Source organism: Schistocerca serialis, chromosome 7, assembly GCF_023864345.2.
Source record: "Schistocerca serialis cubense isolate TAMUIC-IGC-003099 chromosome 7, iqSchSeri2.2, whole genome shotgun sequence".
Lineage (NCBI taxonomy): Eukaryota > Metazoa > Arthropoda > Insecta > Orthoptera > Acrididae > Schistocerca > Schistocerca serialis.
The window spans coordinates 500,150,762-500,173,752 of record NC_064644.1 but is presented as its reverse complement, the minus strand read 5'-3'; the positions used below and the strand labels follow the sequence as shown (position 1 = coordinate 500,173,752).

The 22,991-nt window shown below is 39.9% G+C and overlaps 1 protein-coding gene across 2 annotated transcripts in view; it reads left to right on the top strand.

The window, feature by feature from the left end:
* LOC126412375 (semaphorin-2A-like) overlaps window positions 1-22,991 on the top strand; it is a 1,156,194-nt gene that overhangs the window by 859,292 nt on the left and 273,911 nt on the right. For both annotated transcript variants that reach the window (XM_050081946.1, XM_050081945.1), the window contains one exon: window positions 3,479-3,566. In XM_050081946.1, the coding sequence (XP_049937903.1) occupies window positions 3,479-3,566 (88 nt within the window). The remainder of the gene's footprint in view (window positions 1-3,478; window positions 3,567-22,991) is intronic.

Below are 22,991 nucleotides of genomic sequence, written 5' to 3'. Positions count from 1 at the left end.
ATAGTGCCGTTGATAGCTTTTCCCGTCACTGTGTCATTCTCACAGCGAGCGTTACAGCAGTCAGCTGTGTGTAGAATGAACAATTGTAGCACACGACAAAATATAGAGATAAGTTACAAATTAATTACATTATTACAACAAAACACTATTATTATTTCAGTTTACAAAGTTTCAGATGGTTCAGATGGCTCTGAGCACTATGGGACTTCTGATGTCATCAGTCCCCTAGAACTTAGAACTACTTAAACCTAACTAACCTAAGGAAATCACACACATCCATGCCCGAGGAGTTGAACCGGCGACCGTAGCGTTGCGCGGTTCCAGACTGTAGCGCCTAGAACCGCTCGGCCACTCCGGCCGGCCTACAAAGTTTCAGTCGAGTTTTAGTTTAATTAAACAGACGCTAGTGCCGATCCGACTTTCAACTTAATCCTGCTGACATGTGTGGATAACAATACACCATATCTTCAATAATGCCTCTCCCTCGCAGGCAGCAGTGTATATCTGTAGTGTGGGATGCTAAATATGATTGTTTACTTTCCAAACGCTTTAACAAAGAACTTGGTTATCAGCGATGGATGATCCATGGTGCTCTAAAAATAAATAACAACGGATTATGAATTACCTTAGAGTTATTCAAAATCATTGATCGTCGTTCAGTAAGTGTAAGACTCGATTCTTGAGTCAGCAGTCTAACCAATAACAAGTACATATTAATGCGCATACTCCTCGTCAGCACATCCGGACAAGACCATGAACATGGGAACAGTGATAACATCGAATCGTATAAAACAATCACTGAGAGACAGATTCGCACTACCGATTTTATATCACCTTTGACGAGGGTTATAGTTATTATTATAGCACAGATAAATTAGTGAAGCAAAAATTACCCTAAACATACGTCGAAATAATGATGGATACTGCATAGTATGTGCCATTCCTACCATTTCATGCACTCTACGTAAGGCGGCGATTAGATGGGATTGGCAAAAATCTCATTAAACTTGTCTGTTGCAATAAGCAGCCTTCCGAAGTAAATAGAAGGGTATTTTAGTGTATTGCACAGAGTATCACTTTTTGTTATCATTCAGCGAGTGGTATATATGTTTTGTTCTTTACACTGACATCTGTCAGCAACATTTTATTCTTCTTCGAAAATTAATTATAACCTATACCTAATTCGTGTTTTAAGCAAACAGTGGGGCAGTGTGTGCTATTAATGGGTGCAGGAGCACAGTCTGTAAGCATTTCTCATTATGGTACTTAACACAAAAATTTCTGTGCTCCTCACAAACAATAAGTCAAAGAAACCAACCCTATGAATGATATTAAATGTAATTAAAGGCCTGTTTTCACTTAGCTGAAACGTATGGAAAATTTTCCTAATTTGACGCACTTCAAGTTCGGCGGAAAGAAATAAGATAAAAGGCTGTAGCATTTTATTTTTGAAGTTATGAAGCGAACTCTGACCGTAAGCTGTTAATTTCCTTCACTGAAAGAATTTCACTGAGGTATTTCATTTCACGCAGGATATCCCTTGAGTAATGATCTGTATTCCGGGATATGATAGAAACTATTGTTCGAAGCAAAGAAGTCTAGTAAAAATGGACTCTAAAATGCATACTTTAAGAGCTATGAGCACTACATCATTTTCGGTATAGTGAAGCAAATCTCTTCTACCGCAAGATCTTTGCTTTCCATATTTTGAGACGTGATAATTTGGACCAAAACATGGGACATGCGCTCTAAAACGCAAACCTTAAGACTTCTGAGGACTTAGCCATCTCCTCTACAGCGAAGCACATCTCTTCTACTCAACAAGTGCTCATAGCTCTTAAGATACGCATTTTCGAACCCACGTATACTAGACTTTTTTCTTTCGAATGATCGTCCTGTCAGATCCCTGAATTTTGATAATTCCTCCCGGGAAACCCTGTATATCGCATCAAAAGTGGCTAAAATCTTGCGCAATAAAGTTCTTTTGACGTCGAGTCAATGGTATCGATGCTAGAATATGATCAAAATGGAGAACAGCGTCGTCGGAGAGCAAATACATTCATATGCCGATGTATACCTCTCTACCAGCTGGATGCGTAGTGACTACGTGGTATGAACAATTCCTCTATGATGGCAGCCACTTCAAGCACTGTTTGCTACCATACCCTTATTCATTTGATGATGATGTTTTCGTCTGCCGAAGAACAAGATTTTTTTCAGCAGTTCTCAAACCATATATATTTTTTTTTTTCATGATAGCATTGTCGAGTTCGATTATGCAACATTGAGTGTGGAACTTTATTCTGCTACTAGTATGAAACAGCTTGGCATGGTGTTAATTCTGAGAAAATAAAATTCACAAGTTATACTTGGACAACTGCGTTATAAATATGATTTATTTAGGTAGACTGTAATTTGTGTCTGATGTAGTAAGACCATTAAGCTTATTTTTTGTGCGTTTCGTTTTTTACCCCTGAGGGTAGAGCAGGTCCCAGAATGTATTTTCGCTTTATAGTTGAGTGTTAACTTATGTGAAATTTCCCGGCAGACTGAAACTGAATGTCCGACCAGAACTGGAACCTGTGACCTTTGTCATCCGTGGGCGAGCTTTCTAATGTCTGAGCTACCCATGCACGACTCATGACCCGCCCCCCACAGATTTACTCCCGTAGGAGTCACGTACTGGCTGAAGTAAAGTTGAGAGGACGAGTCGTGAGCTGTGCTTGGATAGTTCAGTCGGTAGAGCACTTGCCTGCAGAAAGCGAAGATCACAGTTTATAGTCCCGGTCCGGCACGCAGCTTTAAGCTGGCAGAAAGTTACGGTCGAACAGATTGTTTGGAATCCGACCAATAGTAAAACTCGCTTCTTTTCAATCTGATACGGTCGCGCGGGATTAGCCGAGCGGTCTTAGGCGCTGCAGTCAAGGACTGTGCGTGTGCGGCTGGTCGCGGCGGTGGTTCGAGTCCTCCTACGGGCATGGGTGTGTGTGTCTGTCCTTAGGATAATTTAGCTTAAGTAGTGTGTAAGCTTAGGTACTGATGACCATAGCAGTTAAGTCCCATAAGATTTCACACACATCTGAACATTTCAGTCTGATACCAGGCTACTTGCTAGTCGGGCAGAGGCATACCAATGAGGATCACTGGTAGGGGATTACCTGTTGAGACATTTGCCTTTTAGCGATGAGGAACCTCAGGAAACCTTCTTTGGAACCAGCTGACTGGAACTACTTTTAACTAATTTCTGCGACTGTACTTTCCATGTTCCAAGGCAAAACAGAAAAAAAGCGTCCCTGTAAAGGGACTTTGAAGTTACGGCCTGCATGGCGCAAATAGTGTGCAGGGAGGACAGAAACAAAACGGAAAACGCCGCTGAGCTAGCCCTAGACGCAATTTCTTGTACTAATTTTTAGCAAAGTAATTTGACTTCAGCGTCATTATCCAAATAATGAAGAAGGTCGTATCTGTTCTGTTCCAGGACACCTATCGGAGTTTTCCTGCGGGAAGCTGTACTACAGGACATTCATGCTCGACTCGAAGAGGGATTCTCTATACGTTGGCGCAATGTGAGTACACATCCTAACTGTGTGAATGGCACAGGTTACGCATGATGCATTTATCTTTTCGTTCATTACCTCCGTTTATAATTACAAGACTAGCTGAAATGCTGTTTGCCAGCCTGTTCGTAACATGTTCCTGAATGTGTCTGCCACTGTATGTTTACAGTGGGCTGATATTCTACAAGCCATCGTTTTCGTGCTTACTTTAAGGAATGGGTGAATTCATAAATGACAAATTCACTAAGCTCACAGACGGTTATCCCAGCCATTTACCACCACTGACAAAACGGAAGGATGATTAAAGTTTAATTTACTATCCACGAGGATACCGTTGTATACAGAGCACAATTTCAGGTGGCGTATCAATGGGAAAGGGACTCGACTATGTCAATTTCAAAGGTACCAATCCGACAATTACTTTAACCGACGTAGATAACCACGGAAAATTAAACTCTGAATGGCCAGTAGAGGATTCGAGACTTTCTCCTCCACAATGGGAATCCAATTTTATGAAGTTATAGTATAGTTTTTAAAATTATGACTTTTTTAAATATTCGTAGACGATGGTATGTGCATCGTGGGATGAAATAAGTATTGACTTTTATAGACCATATTTATTAAAACACATTGCCTTGTACCACACTATACAAGCATGCTGCCCTCGTGGCAGCCAGCAACTGTTCGAAAGTACGAGGGGCGTTTGAAAAGTCCGTGCAAAATCCGAGAGATGGCACCACCGGCACGTATCGATGTCATGTTTAGTTAGTAGCATCTTTGGGAAGAACGCACACCAAGTTTCAGCCATATTGGTCTATTTCTTTGCGTTTGGCATTCGTGTGAACCAAGAAAAAATGGACGAAAAAGAATTTCGTGTGGTGATTAAACATTACTTTATGAAAGGCAAAACGCCTCAGGAGACTAAAGAGAAGCTTGATAAACATTACGGTGATTCTGCACCATCGATTAGAACAGTTTATAAGCGGTTTCAAAATTTTCGGAGTGGCCATATGGGCACAAGTGACGCTGAACCTTCTGGACGCCTTGTGGAGGTTACGACTCCCGAAATCATTGATAAAATCCATGATATGGTGGTAGATGACAGAAGAATTAAGGTGCGTGAGATAGCTAGTGCTGTGGGCGTCTCGAATGAACGGGCACATAATATTTTGCATAAACATTTGGACATGAGAAAGTTATCCGCAAGATGGGTTCCGCGATTGCTCACGCTTGACCAAAAACGGAATCGTGTGATGTGTTGCAAGGATGGTTTGCAGCTGTTCAGGAAGAATCTGCAGGACTTTAAGCGTCGTTTCGTCACTGTGGATGAAACATGGATACATTACTATACTCGTGAGACCAAACAGCAATCTAAAAAATGGGTTACCAAAGGAGACTCTGCACCAAAATAGGCGAAGACCATTCCTTCGGCCGGAAAGGTTATGGCGACTGTCTTTTGGGATTCGAAAGAGATAATCCTCATCGACTATCTGGGAAAGGGTAAAACTATTATAGGTGCATATTATTCATCATTATTGGACATTTTGGAAACCGAGCTGCAAGAAAAACGCAGGCGATTGGACCGCAAAAAGTTCTTTACCATCAGGACAATGCACCAGCACACACCTCAGCAGCTGTGGTCGCAAAATTAATGGAAATTCTCCACACTTGGTTCCCTCTGACTTCTATTTGTTCCCCAATTTGAAGAAATGGCTGGCGGGACAAAGATTTTATTCAAAAGAGGAGATGATTGCAGCAACTAATAAATATTTTGCAGACTTGGACAATTCCTATTATTCGGAAGGGATCAACAAATTAGAATTGCGTTGGACGGAGTGTATAAGTCTAAAAGGAGACTAGGTCGAAAAGACCCCAAACACGTAAGTAGTTTTTATTTTTGCACTGACTTTTCAAACGCCCTCGTATAGGACCGTTACCGAGTAGGATTAACAGAAGAGAAAGAGAAGCTCCAACGAAAAGTTTTACGTTTCGTCATGGGATCGTACAGTAAGCACGAGAAAATTGCGGAGAGGCTCAAGAAATTCCAACGGCAGTCGCTACAAGAGAGGCGTCGTGTATTTCAGAGAAGACTAATGTTGAGACTCCGAGAGGGCGCGGAAAAAGGCGAGCAGCATATTTCTTCAGTTCACACATGCCCCACGAAATGACGACGACGAAAATAATCTGAGAGATTAGAGCTCATACGGAAGTTCATCGACAGTCATTGTTCCCATGAGCCATTGGCGAATGTTACACGGATACGAGAATATAATGGTGGAACCAGAGGTATCAAGTAGCAAGAAAACGGAATTCGTGGTTATAGATATGATTGGAAGTGGAGCCAAGACTGAGACAATGTGGCTATTGAGCAACTTGAGGATGTAACAGAATTTAGCTATGTCGGTAGCAGTGTGGAGGAAAACAATAGATGACTGAAGGAAATCAAAGAAGAATAACATTGGCCTGAATTCCTTCCAAAATAAGAAAAACCTTCTACAGAACATGCACATCATTTTCTACACTAAGAAAAGATGTGTAAAGAGCTCCATTTGGGGTGTTCTGACATAGAGATGTGAAACCTGGAAGTAAACAGAGCTTTTAATGAGACAAGGCCATGTGTACAGACGTGGTCTTTTACTAATATATAATTCACCTTAATAATAATAACATTCAAATGCCATACTTTTGCCTCGGTACTTTAGTAGCAGTATTCTATTTTCAAGTTGTAATATTAACTAACCAAGCAAATAAGTAACATAACTAAATGAATAATTCATTTGGAATTGTATATATACTATATAACAGGAATTATTACGTATCTTCTATTTGTTCATACGTGTGATGTAATATTCTATACCTTTCGTTGTTTCAGTGTATTATATCTGTTGTGTTTCAACAATACCAGTCAGCATCTACACAGTAGCTTGTATTCGTACATGTAGTATGTACATAACTACAGGTATCATTTCATACATTTCATAAACGTGGTTTAATGTTTCCAAACAGCCATTTGAAGGTTCCTTACTTTGTGATAACAATATCGTCAACATTTGTGCACTATTACCTTATATGTCTTATGATTTCTGAAGATGACACTAAAGCAGTGACGAATCTGGTCGCGTAATTAATACAGTGTATTGTATTAATATTTATACGGCTGGTGGCATTCCTTATTTCTACGAATAAGCAAATAAGGAAAGAGCTCGCCTCGCAGCTGCGGAAATGTGGTTCTAGAGGAGAATTACGAGAACAAGCTGGGCTGATAGAAAAACAAATGAGACGTTCTAGAGGAAATAGCAGAGAAGAAACAAGTACTAAAATTTACAGGCCAACGCAAAGCAAAGCTTATTGGACACATAATGAGATGCGATATTCTGCTACAAGACATTTTAGAAGGCAAGATCTTAGGGAAGATTACGAATGGACGACTGGGAAAATCCTGATTAAAAAATATGATCTGTGAGATGGTATGTACTTCATACGTGGGGATGACGAGGACTGCTGAAGAGAGAAAGCTGTGGTGCACAGGAAGGCTTAGCCTTTTGAAAGATGGGCCCCAGAGGTACCTTCCGCCGCACACAGAAAGGTGACTCGTGGAGTATAGATGTAGATGTAGTTCGGTGTATCAAATGTTTATCGCGGACGCGAGGCGTTCCCTAATCGGAACCCTACTGCGACGACATAGAGCGAACAGGTTTACTAGGCGGAGGAGGTGATGAAAGCGAGGCCCATTTGTAGGAGGCGGCCAGGCCCTTATCGGAGGCGCGAGGGGGAGGCGGCGGGAGTGAAGACGCCATTGTCTGCCCCCCACCTGATAACGCCTCATTGTCTGCCGCGACGCCCGCCGCCCTCTGCAGAGTCACCGCCGGTGATCGATGGCCGGCGTTTAACCCGCAGCCGCTCAGCCGTCCGCCCGCCTTGCACCGGCGGACCGCACTGGCGCTGCACAGATTTTCCCTCCCTTCTGCGTCGGTCGCGATCTGCAACCACTACTCTAACTCCATCGGCCATTTTTCCCAGCCCTCGAATATTATATTTGCTAATAACTTTTTGTCTTTTCGTGGGCTTATACCTACGTGTTTAGTACAGACACTTGTTACACGCCGGTCGCGGTGGCCGAGCGGTTCTAGGCGCTACAGTCTGGAACCGCTACGGTCGCAGGTTCGAATCTTGCCTCGGGCATGGATGTGTGTGATGTCCTTAGGTTAGTTAGGTTTAAGTAGTTCTAAGTTCTAGGGGACTGATGACCGTAGAAGTTAAGTCTGAAACGTCCCCTTAGAAAAAATAATGAATTACTGTGCTTAAACTGACACACAATATTTTTAGCGCAACGTAATCTGACTTTCAAAAATCCCTACAAAAAGAATAGCCCTGACTAACAATAAATAACCTATACCTTTCATGAATCACTTACCTCACAAAAATCTTCGTTACTCGAACTACTGCAATACAGCGAGCGCCACTACTGCCAGCTAAGTAAAAGATTCAAACTACTGAAGGCACTAACTACTGATAGGGATAGTCAGCAAATGAAGGATTTTGATAGAGACAAACAATGTATTTACCTTAGTAGTGTTCAAAAGTCATAATATATATAACAGTTCATGACATCTAGCATTACAAATTTACTCTCTCTGATGGACACACGTCCAGATCATCCACTCTCAAAACTCAGCCATCTCTCTCCCCACATCCACCACTGCTGGCGTCTCACCTCCAACTGCGCAATGCTACGCGCTGTTCACATCCAACTGCCCAACACTGCAATGGGGAATATTGCAACAATGCCGACCAGCCTCAGACTGCACACTGCACAATGATTTTCATACAGAGCGCTACGTGGCGTTACCAACATAAAAACCCAAACAGCTTACTTATAAGTCCCATAGTGCTGAGAGCCAATTGAACCATTTTTTTGTCTTAGAAAGAGGCTGTAGTATCACGCGACGATCGCAGCCTACCCACGTACTGTCACACTGGTTTCCGAGAAGGGCTTGTGTCCCATTTGATAGAACACATTGTATCTGAAACAGTCCGGCGTTACGCTTTAGGTTTCACTAGTACGCCGAGTGCTATTCCCACGGGCTGACCGAACTGTTTGAGGCTTTTCCGCTGCATTAGGGAATTTTCGGTGAACATTATATACTAACGTATGGTACTAGATTAGGGTGACCAAATTATTTTCGGTGAAAACCAGGACACATTCACCCGGGTGCCAATGGACACCTCATTCCACATGTACCCAGGTTTCTTAATTTTAAATATTAATGTTTTGTTGATACATTTTGTTAACCCGATTATTATAACTAATAAGAGGATACAAAAGATTGATATAATCTAGATTATCTGTATAATTAATGACATTTAATAAACGTATAAAGTAATAAAGAAATGTATTACGATTTTACAAAATTTTACAGCCATTCAACTTTTAATCAATTAATATTAATATGAGCTTTAATATTACTGAGCACTTGTAGATAGAATTGACTGTCCTTGGAGAAAAGGGTATTTTTTACTGCCTCCAGCCTTCTTGATGATGTCTTTGTTCTTTGAGACACAGTGATAAAACTCAGCACAATCCATTTTTTAGTTGTACAGGACCTGCAGGATTGCTTCAAGAGAGTCCACCTCCATTCTGTTTCTTTCATCAGTCCACTGGATATTCATGAACGAAAATATTCTTTCCACATTGGCATTATGGGCTGGGATTGCAAATAAATACCTTGCAATTATTACCAACTCAGAGTAATCCAGAAGACAGTCACAGCTTTTTAAAAAAAACACCCACTTCTCATGACATTCCAATGTTTTTTTTTTCCTCATTCCACTTGTGAAGACTTTCTTCAACAAAATTTGTCAGTATGCTGAACTGATCAAAGAGAATGGAATCATCAAAAATGGTTCAAATAGCTCTGAGCACTATGGGACGCAACTGCTGAGGTCATTAGTCCCCTAGAACTTAGAACTAGTTAAGCCGAACTAACCTAAGGACATCACAAACATCCATGCCCGAGGCAGGATTCGAACCTGCGACCGTAGCGGTCTTGCGGTTCCAGACTGCAGCGCCTTTAACCGCACGGCCACTTCGGCCGGCTATGGAATCATCGATTTCAATCTCTTTACTCTTCAAACAAGAAACTGTCTCTTCAACACTTTCTCATTTTCGCACTCTCTTCAATAAGATCCTATCAAACACCGGCGATGAGGGTAAATATGAGGCGCTCCAGTTGCTGAGATATTCTACACAAGTGTCATAAAACTTGTTAACTTCTTCTCTAAAACTCCTTTCCGCTGCTTCTGATACTTCTGCTCTTTTAAGAACAGATTTAACATTAAAAGAAATGAACTGCTGTTTTCTCCTCTCAGTAACAGTTTCCAGAGTATTTTTCAAAACATCATTTACCTCTATCACACTTTTCGTGCTTTCCTCAATTTCCTTTATCCCATGCTGCAAAGTGCTAAGCTGACTGTGAATGAACCATAAGTTGTTGTTGTCTTCAGTCCTGAGACTGGTTTGATGCAGCTCTCAATGCTACTCTATCCTGTGCAAGCTTCTTCATCTCCCAGTACTTACTGCAACCTACATCCTTCTGAATCTGCTTGGTGTATTCATCTCTTGGTCTCCCTCTACGATTTTTACCCTCCACGCTGCCCTCCAATGCTAAATTTGTGATCCCTTGATGCCTCAGAACATGTCCTACCAACCGGTCCCTTCTTCTTGTCAAGTTGTGCCACAAACTCCTCTTCTCCCCAATTCTATTCAATACCTCCTCATTAGTTATGTGATCTACCCATCTAATCTTCAGCATTCTTCTGTAGCACCACATTTCGAAAGCTTCTATTCTCTTCTTGTCCAAACTATTTATCGTCCATGTTTCACTTCCATACATGGCTACACTCCATACAAATACTTTCGGAAACGACTTCCTGACACTTAAATCTATACTCGATATTAACAAATTTCTCTTCTTCAGAAACGCTTTCCCTGCCATTGCCAGTCTGCATTTTATATCCTCTCTACTTCGACCACCATCAGTTATTTTCTTCCCCAATAGGAAAACTGCTTTACTACTTTAAGTGTCTCATTTCCTAATCTAATTCCCTCAGCATCACCCGACTTAATGCGACTACATTCCATTATCCTCGTTTTGCTTTTGTTGACGTTCATCTTATATCCTCCTTTCAAGACACTGTCCATTCCGTTCAACTGCTCTTCCAAGTCCTTTGCTGTCTCTGGCAGAATTACAATGTCATCGGCGAACCTCCACGTTTTTATTTCTTTTCCATGGACTTTAATACCTACTCCGAATTTTTCTTTTGTTTCCTTTACTGCTTGCTCAATATACAGATTGAATAACATCGGGGAGAGGCTACAACCCTGTCTCACTCCCTTCCCAACCGCTGCTTCCCTTTCATGCCCCTCGACTCTTATAACTGCCATCTGGTTTCTGTACAAATGGTAAATAGCCTTTCGCTCCCTGTATTTTACCCTTGCCACCTTCAGAGTTTGAAAGAGAGTATTCCAGTCAACATTGTCAAAAGCTTCCTCTAAGTCTCCAAGTGCTAAAAACGTAGATTTGCCTTTCCTTAATCTTTCTTCTAAGATAAGTCGTAAGGTCAGTATTGCCTCACGTGTTCCAATATTTCTACGGAATCCAAACTTATCTTCCCCGATGTCGGCTTCTACCAGTTTTTCCATTCGTCTGTGAAGAATTCGCGTTAGTATTTTGCAGCTGTGACTTATTAAACTGATAGTTCGGTAATTTTCACATCTGTCAACACCTGGTTGCTTTGGGATTGGAATTATTATATTCTTCTTGAAGTCTGAGGGTATTTCGCCTGTCTCATACATCTTGCTCACCAGATGGTAGAGTTTTGTCAGGACTGGCTCTCCCAAGGCCGTCAGTAGTTCTAATGGAATGTTGTCTACTCAGGGGGCCTTGTTTCGACTCAGGTCTTTCAATGCTCTGTCAAACTCTTCACGCAGTATCATATCTCCCATTTCGTCTTCATCTACATCCTCTTCCATTTCCATAATATTGTCTTCAAGTACATCGCCCTTGTATAGACCCTCTATATACTCCTTCCACTTTCCCTTCTTTGCTTAGAACTGGGTTTCCATCTGAGTTCTTGATATTCCTAGAAGTGGCTCTCTTTTCTCTGAAGGTCTCTTTAATTTTCCTGTAGGCTGTATCTATCTTACCTAGTGGGATAAACCTCTACATCCTTACATTTGTCCTCTAGCCATCCCTGCGTAGCCATTTTGCACTTCCTGTCGATCTCATTTTTCAGACGTTTATATTCCCTTTTGCCTGCTTCGTTTACTGCGTTTTTATATTTTCTCCTTTCATCAATTAAATTCAATATTTCTTCTGTTACCCAAGGATTTCTACTAGCCCTCGTCTCTTTACCTACTTGATCCTCTGCTGCCTTCACCACTTCATCCCTCAGAGCTACCCATTCTTCTTCTACTGTATTTGTTTCCCCCCTTCCTGTCAATTGTTCCCTTATGCTCTCCCTGAAACTCTGTACTACCTCAGGTTTAGTCAGTTTATCCAGGTCCCATCTCCTTAACTTCCCACCTTTTTGCAGTTTCTTCAGTTTTAATCTACAGTTCATAACCGATAGATTGTGATCAGAGTCCAAATCTGCCCCTGGAAATGTCTTACAATTTAAAACCTGGTTCCTAAATCTCTGTCTTACCATTATATAATCTATCTGATACCTTCTACTATCTCCAGGAATCTTCATGTATACAACCTTCTTTTATGATTCTTGAACCAAGTGTTAGCTATGATTAAGTTATGCTCTGTGCAAAATTCTACCAGACGGCTTCCTCTTTCATTTCTCTTCCCTAATCGATATTCACCCACTATGTTTCCTTCTCTCCCTTTTCCTACTCTCGAATTCCAGCCACCCATGACCATAAGTAGGCTTCACTTAAAGGGTTACTGAAAAGCTGAACCAATATTTTGGGGGCTTTGTCTTCATTTAGGAAAAAATCTTTTAACTGTTCAAACAGGCGGATTACTCTTTCAACTGCTGAAAACAGTGATAACCAGCGAGTTTTCGAGTGACACATTACATTCATATATGTCATGGCAAACAGGAGCACAGTCGCCAGTAAACTTACTTGCGTTAGAAAATTTTATTTTATTTGATGAAAAGATCGCCATTTAAAGGAACAGGTCTCTTACTTTACTTGTACTTGATTGAACTAGAGAAGTTGAAATATTTGGTGCTGGACTGTGATTCGAGTTCGTATCTCCTCTTTCGAGGATCTGAATCCCTCAGAACAGTATAATTGAATCATTTCGTTCCTTTTCCCAAGACTGCAATCTTCTCTAGGTCTCCTCCATAGGACCCAGTACAAAGATATTCATAATTTCATTTCAAGCCCTATCAAGTGCACACCCACCTGCTAGTAAAAATTAACGTGCATTTTTAATGTCTGTTCATGTGTTGCCAACAATCGCAATAGGTGTCGTTATTTCTGGTCAAACACGCTCACATCTTACTGTTGGTGAGTAAGCAACTGATACTTAAGCTATATTCTTGGATGAACGGTAGGTGTGCAGTTCGATTGTCGCTTAGGCACAAAAGTTTGTATCCTTATTTTAGATTCAAACACCTAGCAGCTCGTAAGAAAAACTGATACGTAGCATTTGATTTTTCTTAGTTAACAATCCAATTACGTGTTGGGTTCGTATCTCCGTCACAGAACTTCACATCATGCACTTCATCTTTAAATGCATGCACACTTTGTTACTTCAGAATGGAGGTATAGCAGACGTCTTTCATGGTTAGCTAACAGGGATGAAAGGGTCTTGATAGGAGTCCCAGTTTATTACAAAAATTGTCGTCTTTTATTTTCAAGTTTAGATTTGGTTACTGGTATTGGCAAAAATTTCGGTAATTCATGACTCTTCATGGCTAGTCATCAAATGATGTTATTAGATTAGATTAGATAAATTCTTGTTCCATAGATCATGAATACGACATTTCGTAATGATGTGGAACGTGTCATTGTAAATGAAAGATTTCTTTACATACCATGATTCAATTTCTTTAACAATGTTTTACACACACACTCTCTCTCTCTCATTTTTTTTTATTTTTCTCTCTCTCTCTCTCTCTCTCTCTCTCTCTGTCACACACACACACACACACACACACACACACACACACACACACAGACATTCTTTTTTTATTTGTTTTTGTGCTCGACTATCCGCGAGGCACGAAAACGCCTGTGAATGAGTTTCTTAGTTTTGAGTACGTTTACGAAAGAAATATAAAAACAACTATGAGAGTTACTGATTTATGATGCTTGGTTTGCAGTCAATTCTGAGTATTATTAGTAACTACGCTCCAGTCCCTAAACCTAGTTACAGAAATGCGAATCAGACGCATTACGTATTCCAGGCCGTGGCAGCTGCGACTTGGAGACACCAGCTATTTTCACTTCCCAGCCCGCTGTAGGATCACATCGGTTCGTCTTCTTCCTGCTGGTACTGTAACTGAGATTTGGCAACAGGGCAACGTATGTTTGGCAACTCTGTGATCGACGAGTTACTTCCTTGTGTGCACGGAATTAAGCCTCAAAGTTCACCTGATTTTAGCTGTCATTTCCATTGAGTAATCTCAGTTATTATCGCTTGAGGTGTAACAAAAGATTGTAGACTTACTGTTATCAGCCCAGGAAAGTCGTTTCAGGTGGAAATTGCAACTAATCTCGTCCTTTAAATAGCGGTTTATGAGTTCTAGCCACTATTGGCCTCGTAAGAGGAAACTCAGACACATTCGTCTTCGTCAGCTCTGTGGTAACGTGCTGACCTGTGAAGAAGCATCTGTTTTGGTTCGCAGTTTCAGTCTCACTGACTTCAACGTTTTTACCCCTTCTGTGAAAGAGCTACAAGTAGTCAGATCAAACACCAATAACGAAATCGCAAGAAAATACTTTCGGCTCATAGTGCAATGGTGGAAAACTTACAATGCCGCACAAGAGGTAACGCCTCTTCCCGCTGCTGACAAGCTAATTTTGGGTTTCTAGAAATCCATAACTATATTTATGAAATGCCACATTTGCATATATCTTGAGTATGACACAGCATACCAATTAAACACAGAACCAATCAAAATCTAAGTGAGTAGTATTTTACTAATTCGTTTCGATAGAGGCATGCTTGTGTACAGATACTCAGTTTTATTAAAACAGACTTTCGTCGTAAGGTTATTGTTGGTAGTTTTATTTCATTTCCTATAATACAGTGCACAATTTTCGTAAGGTTTCCTTTAGCGTTGCTGAAACAATAGTAAACATGAGAGCGAAATTAATCATCAACGATATATGCGAATTCTCTGATGTTATCTATAACAGTCTGACGATGCACATGCAGTTTATTGATTACGTGCATGTAGAAAACTTGTTCTGAGTTAAAGCTGCAAACAATGTTTGAAGAAGAATAAAATGCCACTACCACACGACAGCTAATGTAGAAAATACTTTTCTGACGTATTTGGGCACGATGCGCTCTCCCCATACATAATACAAAAGCTTCGAGATGCATCTGCTGCCTGGCTGTCTATTAAACCTGAAAAGTACAAAATGTCACAGAAGTTAGCCCTTTTCCCACATGCGACTATTTTGGGTTGAGAAGTGAAGGGAATTATGTTCAAAGTTCCATTAGATTCGTAACTTCAGTAGACAGCAGAATTGAGTTTTAAAAAGTTTTGCACTAGGCCTAAATGTATTCGAACTCGCGACGTCTCATCTAAGGTGCATGACAATTACCATTACACTAGTAGCTGACACATAGCTACAATGGTTCTAGAGCTGAACAACAAGTCCTCCAGAACTTCAGCATACCACAGCGCTGCGAGATAATGCAAATGGCCGGTTCTAGACTTCTGAGAGAAACAGTTACAGCTTTTCTTTTGTGCTGCACGACGTTTTTTACAAACAGATAGAACAGCTCAAGTGGAAGGGAACACTTCATATTTAAATTTCTGCATCCTACACTGTTGGCAGTTCTGTGTAGATGGCAGTTACGTGATTTTATTTCGGTCATTACAAAATAGAGTCGAATGTATGCACTGGGTAGCCGAAGCAGCTAGATCATAGTGATTCCGTCAAACCAAGTATATGAACTTACTGAACATGCTGCAATTTACTACAGGGAGCCTGTGTGTCAGAATTCTCATCCAGTGTGGCGCAACTGTGTTACGATAGAAAAATGAGTCATGGAAAAGAGGATTTGGTGGTTTGTTGGACTGATGATAGGTTCTTATACCTATGGTCTGGGTTCGATTCCCACTCCTGTCAATAATTTTAGATAGGGAGAGAAAGATTCCATTATCTTCTGGATACAACAAGTGAAGAAGATATAATGGCAGTGTGGTTTGAAATTCACATTAAAGATGAAATTCCTTCTCTGCCAAGTAGACGTCAGGTTGAACCACAATAAAGTCTGGAGTGGCGACATGTAGAAACTCTACCACCAGCAACCTTTATTATACTAGTTATTTATTTCTAGTGACGAAACAAACGCTATGTAGGGTCACAGGACACTTATTCCATCTTTTACCTGAGCTTCTGTATGTCGATAAAATTGGTTCTGAACTGAGAATGCAACTCAGACCGCCCTTAACGCGGAATTTGATCCCTTCGTGACAATACAGTTCGGCTACAATTTGTTGTTTGTTCAAAACTGCAGATTTCTCAACATCTCCACATATTACGCGTGAATGGGTTCGAATCTTGGCCCAGCACTAAAGATTTCATTATGTATTATCAAGCTCTCGCATGAGATCACCTAACTGCTGGTGGATAATAATTTTAATTTTTAATGTTTCATTCGTTGTCAACTCTAACGATATCTGACGTTTTTGACTCCCAGTGGGACACAGAACTATTTGCGAGTTCACTGTAAGTTCAAGATGTTATTCCGAGCTGCTGGTGGAGAAAAATTCGGTAGCTGACGTGTCTGTGTGTGTAGTCAACAACGATATCTGTGGAGCTCTATTCCCAGACAGCACTGAACTCTTCGTCATATTATTTCTAGTTCAAACATGCTCACATGTCGCTGCTGGTGCAACAAACCCATATTTAACGTTCGTTTTCTCTAGAATATAACAGCGATAGGTGCCGGATTGGAGTCCTGGGAGGAAAAAATTAATGTTTCGTCTCGTCATTTCAGTTAAAACATCTATCTACTGCCGAGAAAATCCGATATGTCACAGTTGGTTGTGCTGCAATATCAATCCGGTTAGGTTCTGGGTTCGAATCCCTATCCAACACAAAGCTTTGCCTCACGGCCCTTCATGTAAGTTACTTGTGAAGAAGCAATATTTAACATCTCTCGTAGTTCGTTAACAGGGATGCTGGGTAGGAATTCGCGTCCGTTAAAAATGTTTGCGTTATGTAATTTAAAGTTGATATTTGCTAACTGATACTGTCTAAAATCGAGGTATATCACTCTCTGTATGCCTAATCAGGAATGACTGTTAGTTTGCGTCAGTCACGAAATCTTTGCTTAGTCTGCCTGACCTGGGTTTGAATCCATATGCAGAACGAGACGGTTCGTCGTGACATTTGAAGTTCATACATATTCTCAACTAGCTGCTCGTAGATAACTTAAATTTTTAATGTTATTTTGTGTTAAGTAATAAGTATTGTATGTTACTTTGAAGAGGAAATCATGAATACGACGAACTTACTACGTGCATTACCTATCTGACGTAATAATGAGAGTGGTAACATTTCAGATATGTCATTTATTGTAACAAATGTGAGCTTACAAGCGTTAAGGACAGTCTCATCTGTGATAAGGTGTTCCCTGATATTTGTAGCATCGTGGTACTACTATACATCTTGTGTTGACTGCGATACAGAGCAGTGTTTTCTAGTGGTGACATGTTTGAACCAATTTCAATAGTCAAACGACTGTACCAAGGAGCGATTAGAGGACCTGCTAGACAACCGCGTTATGCCGGTTGCATGCGAATCAGGCGAAATGCAATTCAGGTCGTTCGGATACTTTTGAGCACGACTGTACATATGCGCGAGGCTGCTTTTACCTTATACAACGCTCAGGCACCGCCATCGCTCCCCACGACCGGCCCAGCCAACTCCATACACACGACTGCTAGCTACTACTTACTCCTACTGACACTCAGTTCCTACTGCATGCAGTCAACACTGCTCTCTGGTCTGAGATTCTCTTATAGTTACATATTGCGGGCAGCGCGTGGGCAATACATCGAAATTACATCTGCTCGAGTGTGCTAGCAACAAATTCCTTAGTCATGGACCTCTTACAATGTAATTACCTTTTATTGAAAATGACAGACCCTAACAGAACAGGTTTAATTAATACTTCCTTCCTGTTTAAAACCTAATAAGTTTGCATCTGAATGCTTTTGGTAAGTGGTAGAGATTTCGTGCTACAGCTGAATGTTGGAAATTAAATGGACTGGCAAGATAAGAAATGAGGAGATACTTCGCAGAATCGAGGAAGAAAAAAACGTATGGAAAGCACTGACTCTGACATTTGTTGAGACATCAGGGAATGACCTCTGAGGTACTAGAGGAAGCTGTAGAATATAAAAACTTTAGGAGGAGACAGAGATTGGAATACATCCAACAAATCATTGAGGACGTGGGTGCAGGTGCTGCTCTGAGACTACGTGAGGAGGTTAGCGCAGGAGAGGAACTCGTGGCAGGCCGCATCAAACCAGTCAGTAAGACTGCAGCTACTAGCAAGGCTCACTGCCAGAACCATGCCGTCCGACCAAAGCAGTATCCCAAATATCCCAGTGATTTCCAACTATTCCTTAGGCCTTTTGAGGGCATATTTCCTAACAGACTTAAATATTTTGTAGTGACACCCATCTATGAAACTGGAGATTACCAAATTATCACTAATCACTCTTTCAAAAGTATTCGAGAATGTAGCCGATGATAGAATACTGACTCATCTCAACTGAGCGGCACTTTTCACAAGTTCACTGTTTGGCTGTCGTAAAGGATTCGGCACACAAAAAGCAATGTAATAAAAAAAGGTTCTAGTAGGATTCGCGCTCTGAGGGCTCCGTACAAACTTATTTATGTATATAGACATTTCATCGATTCACGGAATCTATTGTCTCGACTATTTTTGTCTGTTATCCCCACTGATACTGGCAAGATATCGGTCCCAGATATTCCAAGACTTTCGAGAATGTTTTAATTTTATGCTTGAAGTCTGATAACAAATGACATAAAAGATTTTTACGTGTGATATGCTTGCAGATTAACAGTTTTAGGATTTTTTCCTTTACTTTCAGTGTGAAAACTTGCAGCTTGTCAAATTTCATGACTCTAGGTCGACGGAAAATATCCTAGGGGCTTTGATGAGTATCAAAATATGTTATATAAATGGCCGTATCTTTTGATTGAACTAACTTGAAAACTTACATTTACTACAGAGCCATGGGACTATAGCTCTTAGTACGTGGCGTAAATTTCTATTTGATACGCCCACTCGTCCCTGAGCAAAAGGGTTTTTAACAGACAGACAGACGGAAAACAGAGTGATCCTGTAAGGGTTACATTTGTATCGATGGAGGTACAGAACCCTAAAAATAAGTGCTTACAGAGCTAAACAAGGGCTCGTTGACAGACTGTATCTCAGGCATGAAACAAACCTCAGATAGGCAGAGTATAGCATGTGGGGTGTCACTGTATCTGTATAGACCCTCTCTTGTTTTGATTTAAATAAATCGTCTTCCAATAACTATAAAGTTAGCTCTAGAAACAGTAACTTTTGGGCCTTTCTACGCCAAGTGGTGTAATTTCGGAAAGAGTTCCCGCGTGGACATCACGGATGTTGCTGAAATTTAGTCCGAATATTCACATGTGTTCCCAAAGAACATTGTTAAAGTTTCAAAATCGTTATTTCAATACTTCCGCAGGTACTGTCATTTGTTTGACTCCATAGCGCAACTATAGACAGTGTACCCGTGCCTTCGGCAACTTTGAGCTATAACATCTCCGGTGATACTTGGACATCTTATACAATTTTTGCCCTTTCTTAAGCAAAACAATGAAAGAAAAAAATTCCTAAGCGATTTGCCTATGGACAATTAAAAGGTAAATCGTCCGAAAAAATTGACGCTCGAAAATCTGTGAAGTATAGCTTTTTATATCTCCGGAAGTAATTGCAAACACACCTGAAACCTTACACGTAATAACTTGCTAATACAAGGTCTTAGAATACAAAATTTCATTCTCCTACTGCTTCCAAATAGTTTACAAATAGAGGGCAAATTCGAAGTTTTTTCAAAAAGACGCATAAGACGGGTGCTTTTGGCTCACTTTTAGAGAAAAGAGTCTTCCTCAAACTGTTTCAAATAGTTTTCACTGGAAACACCTTGTTCTAAACTACTTGAAAAGCTATATTTGGCTTTGCAATGCGAGCAAGGCTCCAAAAAACAACAATATGGTGAAGCGAAATCGTCCGAAAAAATTGACGCTTGAAAAAATATAGCTTTTTATATTCTGAGGGTAACTGCAGGATACATCTAAAACTTCGCACATAATAACTCACAATATATGGTCTTAGAAAATAAAATTTCATTCTCCTACTGTTTTTCAATAGTTTACATACTGACGATTTTTATATAAAAAAACGCCAAAATGGTTATTTGTGGCCCACTGTTACAGGAAGAACCTTCTGAAAACTCTTTTAAATTGTTTACATTAGAAAGATTGTGTTCTAAAACACCTAAAAAGCTGTATTCGGTTTTGCAATTCAAGCATATAAAGCGGTAATAAACAACACGTAAAATTAAGTCGGTTAAAAAAAAATTACAGACCCTTCAAAAAATGTGAAGTTAATCTTTTTATATCCACGAAAGTGACTACGGGATAAACATGAAACTTTGCGAATACTAACATACCATTACAAGGTCTTAGAATATAAAATTTTATTCTCCTACTGCTTTCCATTAATTTACCAATTGTGTGCAAAGTTGACGATTTTTTTAATACTGCCAAAATTAGCTATTTTTGATCGACTTTTTCAAATAAGAGTCTTCTGAAATCTCTCTTAAATCGTTTACATTACAAATGCCATGTTCTAAAACACCTAAAAAACTACGTTTGGTTTTCCAAAGCAAGCATATAGGGCCCTAAAATGGAACGACAATGTGGAGGTCTATTCAAAATGGGCCAATTTTCGCTGGTACTTACATTAAATCTGACATATTTTATCACGTTATACAATTAAGTACTGTTTGTGGAAGACAGTATCAAATGCATGATGACTAGGAAATGAACTTGAGTCAGAAAAATTGCTTGTAAGTAGTCTTTTGGTTTTTTCTTTTTATGGAAACTTAAATGGAATAAGGCATTCAATATAAAGAACACTTTTCTCTTTTTTGAGGCACTAATAATTTGAAGTAATTACATTTGAAAAGAGTCATTTTTTGGTTCTTGTCTTATAAAAATTTCTTCCCAAGCAATCTCATCAGTGACAACATCTGGCCTGCAGTAGAGTTTTCCTCATGACCTTCCACAGCTAATTAAGGAAATATGTAAGAAATTCATGCATACTGAAGCAAATATAAGCTTAGGACCCTAACAGAGACCTCTTGTAGCTTTGCCCTCTGACGCTTATAAAAATATATTATCAGTTTGGGATCGTGTGTAAAGAAACCCTTATCAGGTTAAGGAACCTGTGAAGAACATCAACCGTGCCTGCCGTTGGACAGCTAGGACTGCTGAGTTTCTCATTTAAAAGGGGCGGGAAGTGGTTAAGTCACCATGGACCATACCAACACATTTATGCAATTTCTCATGTGTACACTAATAGTCCACATTAACTGCAAACTATGGCAACACACAGTGCACTATACCTTAAATCAGAATTAAACTAGCACATCAGTAACACTACACAATAAAAAGACATACTAATCATTCTCTATAATATGAATCCATTCCAAAAAATAGGAAGATTGCTATGAACTTCATCAAAATTTACACAATGTCACAGTGGTGTAAAACCTGTAAATTATTTATACGATGTCTGTTTCAGCTGTTTGAATAATTTTACTGTCATTATCTCCACCGCCTTGGTAATATAATACGCAGTTAGATGGTGAAGCTTATTACCAGTTTGATTCTGTAGTTATAGTAGAAACACTGAAATACGTCACCATAAGTCGTGGCAAAAGACATTCTTATTTGAAGTTTTACGAGTTAATTGCGCTTTATTTCACTTCCTAGTCGTCAAGACATTTGATATTGCCTTCTCCAGACAGTACAAAACAATTGTAGAACATAATAAAATATGTCAGATGTAATGTGAGTACCAGCAGAATATGGACCCATATTCAATGCACCTCCAGCTTGTTGTTTTTTAGGGCCTTATATGCTCGGAATGGAAAACCAAATATAGTTGTTTAGGTGTTTCGAACATGAGAACAATTTAAAAGAGTTTTCAGAAGACTCATTCTAGTAAATGTGGGTCAGATATAGCCATTTTTCGCGGTTTATTTAGAAAAATCGTCGTTTTGCCCTCAGTTTGCAAACTACTGGGAAACAGTAGGAGAATAAAATTTTATATTCTAAGACCTTGTATTAGTAAGTTGTTATCTGCAAAGTTTTAGGTTTATCACGCAGTTACTTCCTGAAATATTAAAAGATAAACGTTACTTTTTTTCAATCGTCTATTTTTTCTTTTTCGGACGACTTCGCTTCACCTAGTCGTCGTTTTTTAGCGCCTTACATGCACGCATTGCGAAACAAAATATAGTTTTTTTAGGTGGTTGAGAACATCGTCTTTTCAATGAAAACGGTTTAAAACAGTTTGCAGAAGACTTTTTTTCTGTAAAACTGAACCAGAAGCAGCCATTATTGGCGTTTTTTGAAAAAGCTGTAGCGTTACCCTCATTGTAAGCTATTGGAGAGCACTAGGAGGATGAAATTTTGTATTCTAAGACCTTGTACTAGTAAGTTATTATGTGCAAGGTTTGAGGTGTATCCAGTAATTTTTTATGGAGATATAAAAATCCAAACTTCACATACTTTTCGAGCGTCAAAGCGTCAGTTTTCTCGGCGCATTTTGTTTCAGATTATCGATAAGCAAATCGCTAAGAAAATCTTTTTTTGTTATTTCATTTAATAGAGCGTAAAAAGTTGTACTAGATGTCGTAGGTTTGTTTCTTTCAAGAAAATATCACGGGGGGCATTATGTCTCAAAGTTTCCGAAAACTCACGGTTGCGCTATTGACAGCTGAGCATCTACGGAAAAATATATATCTTTGTTGTGAGATCTTTTGGTTCTCTCAGTTCATCAGAGATGCTCTCGCTCTCTCTCTCTCTGTGTGTGTGTGTGTGTGTGTGTGTGTGTGTGTGGGTGTGTGTGTTTGTTCGATAAAATGTTATTA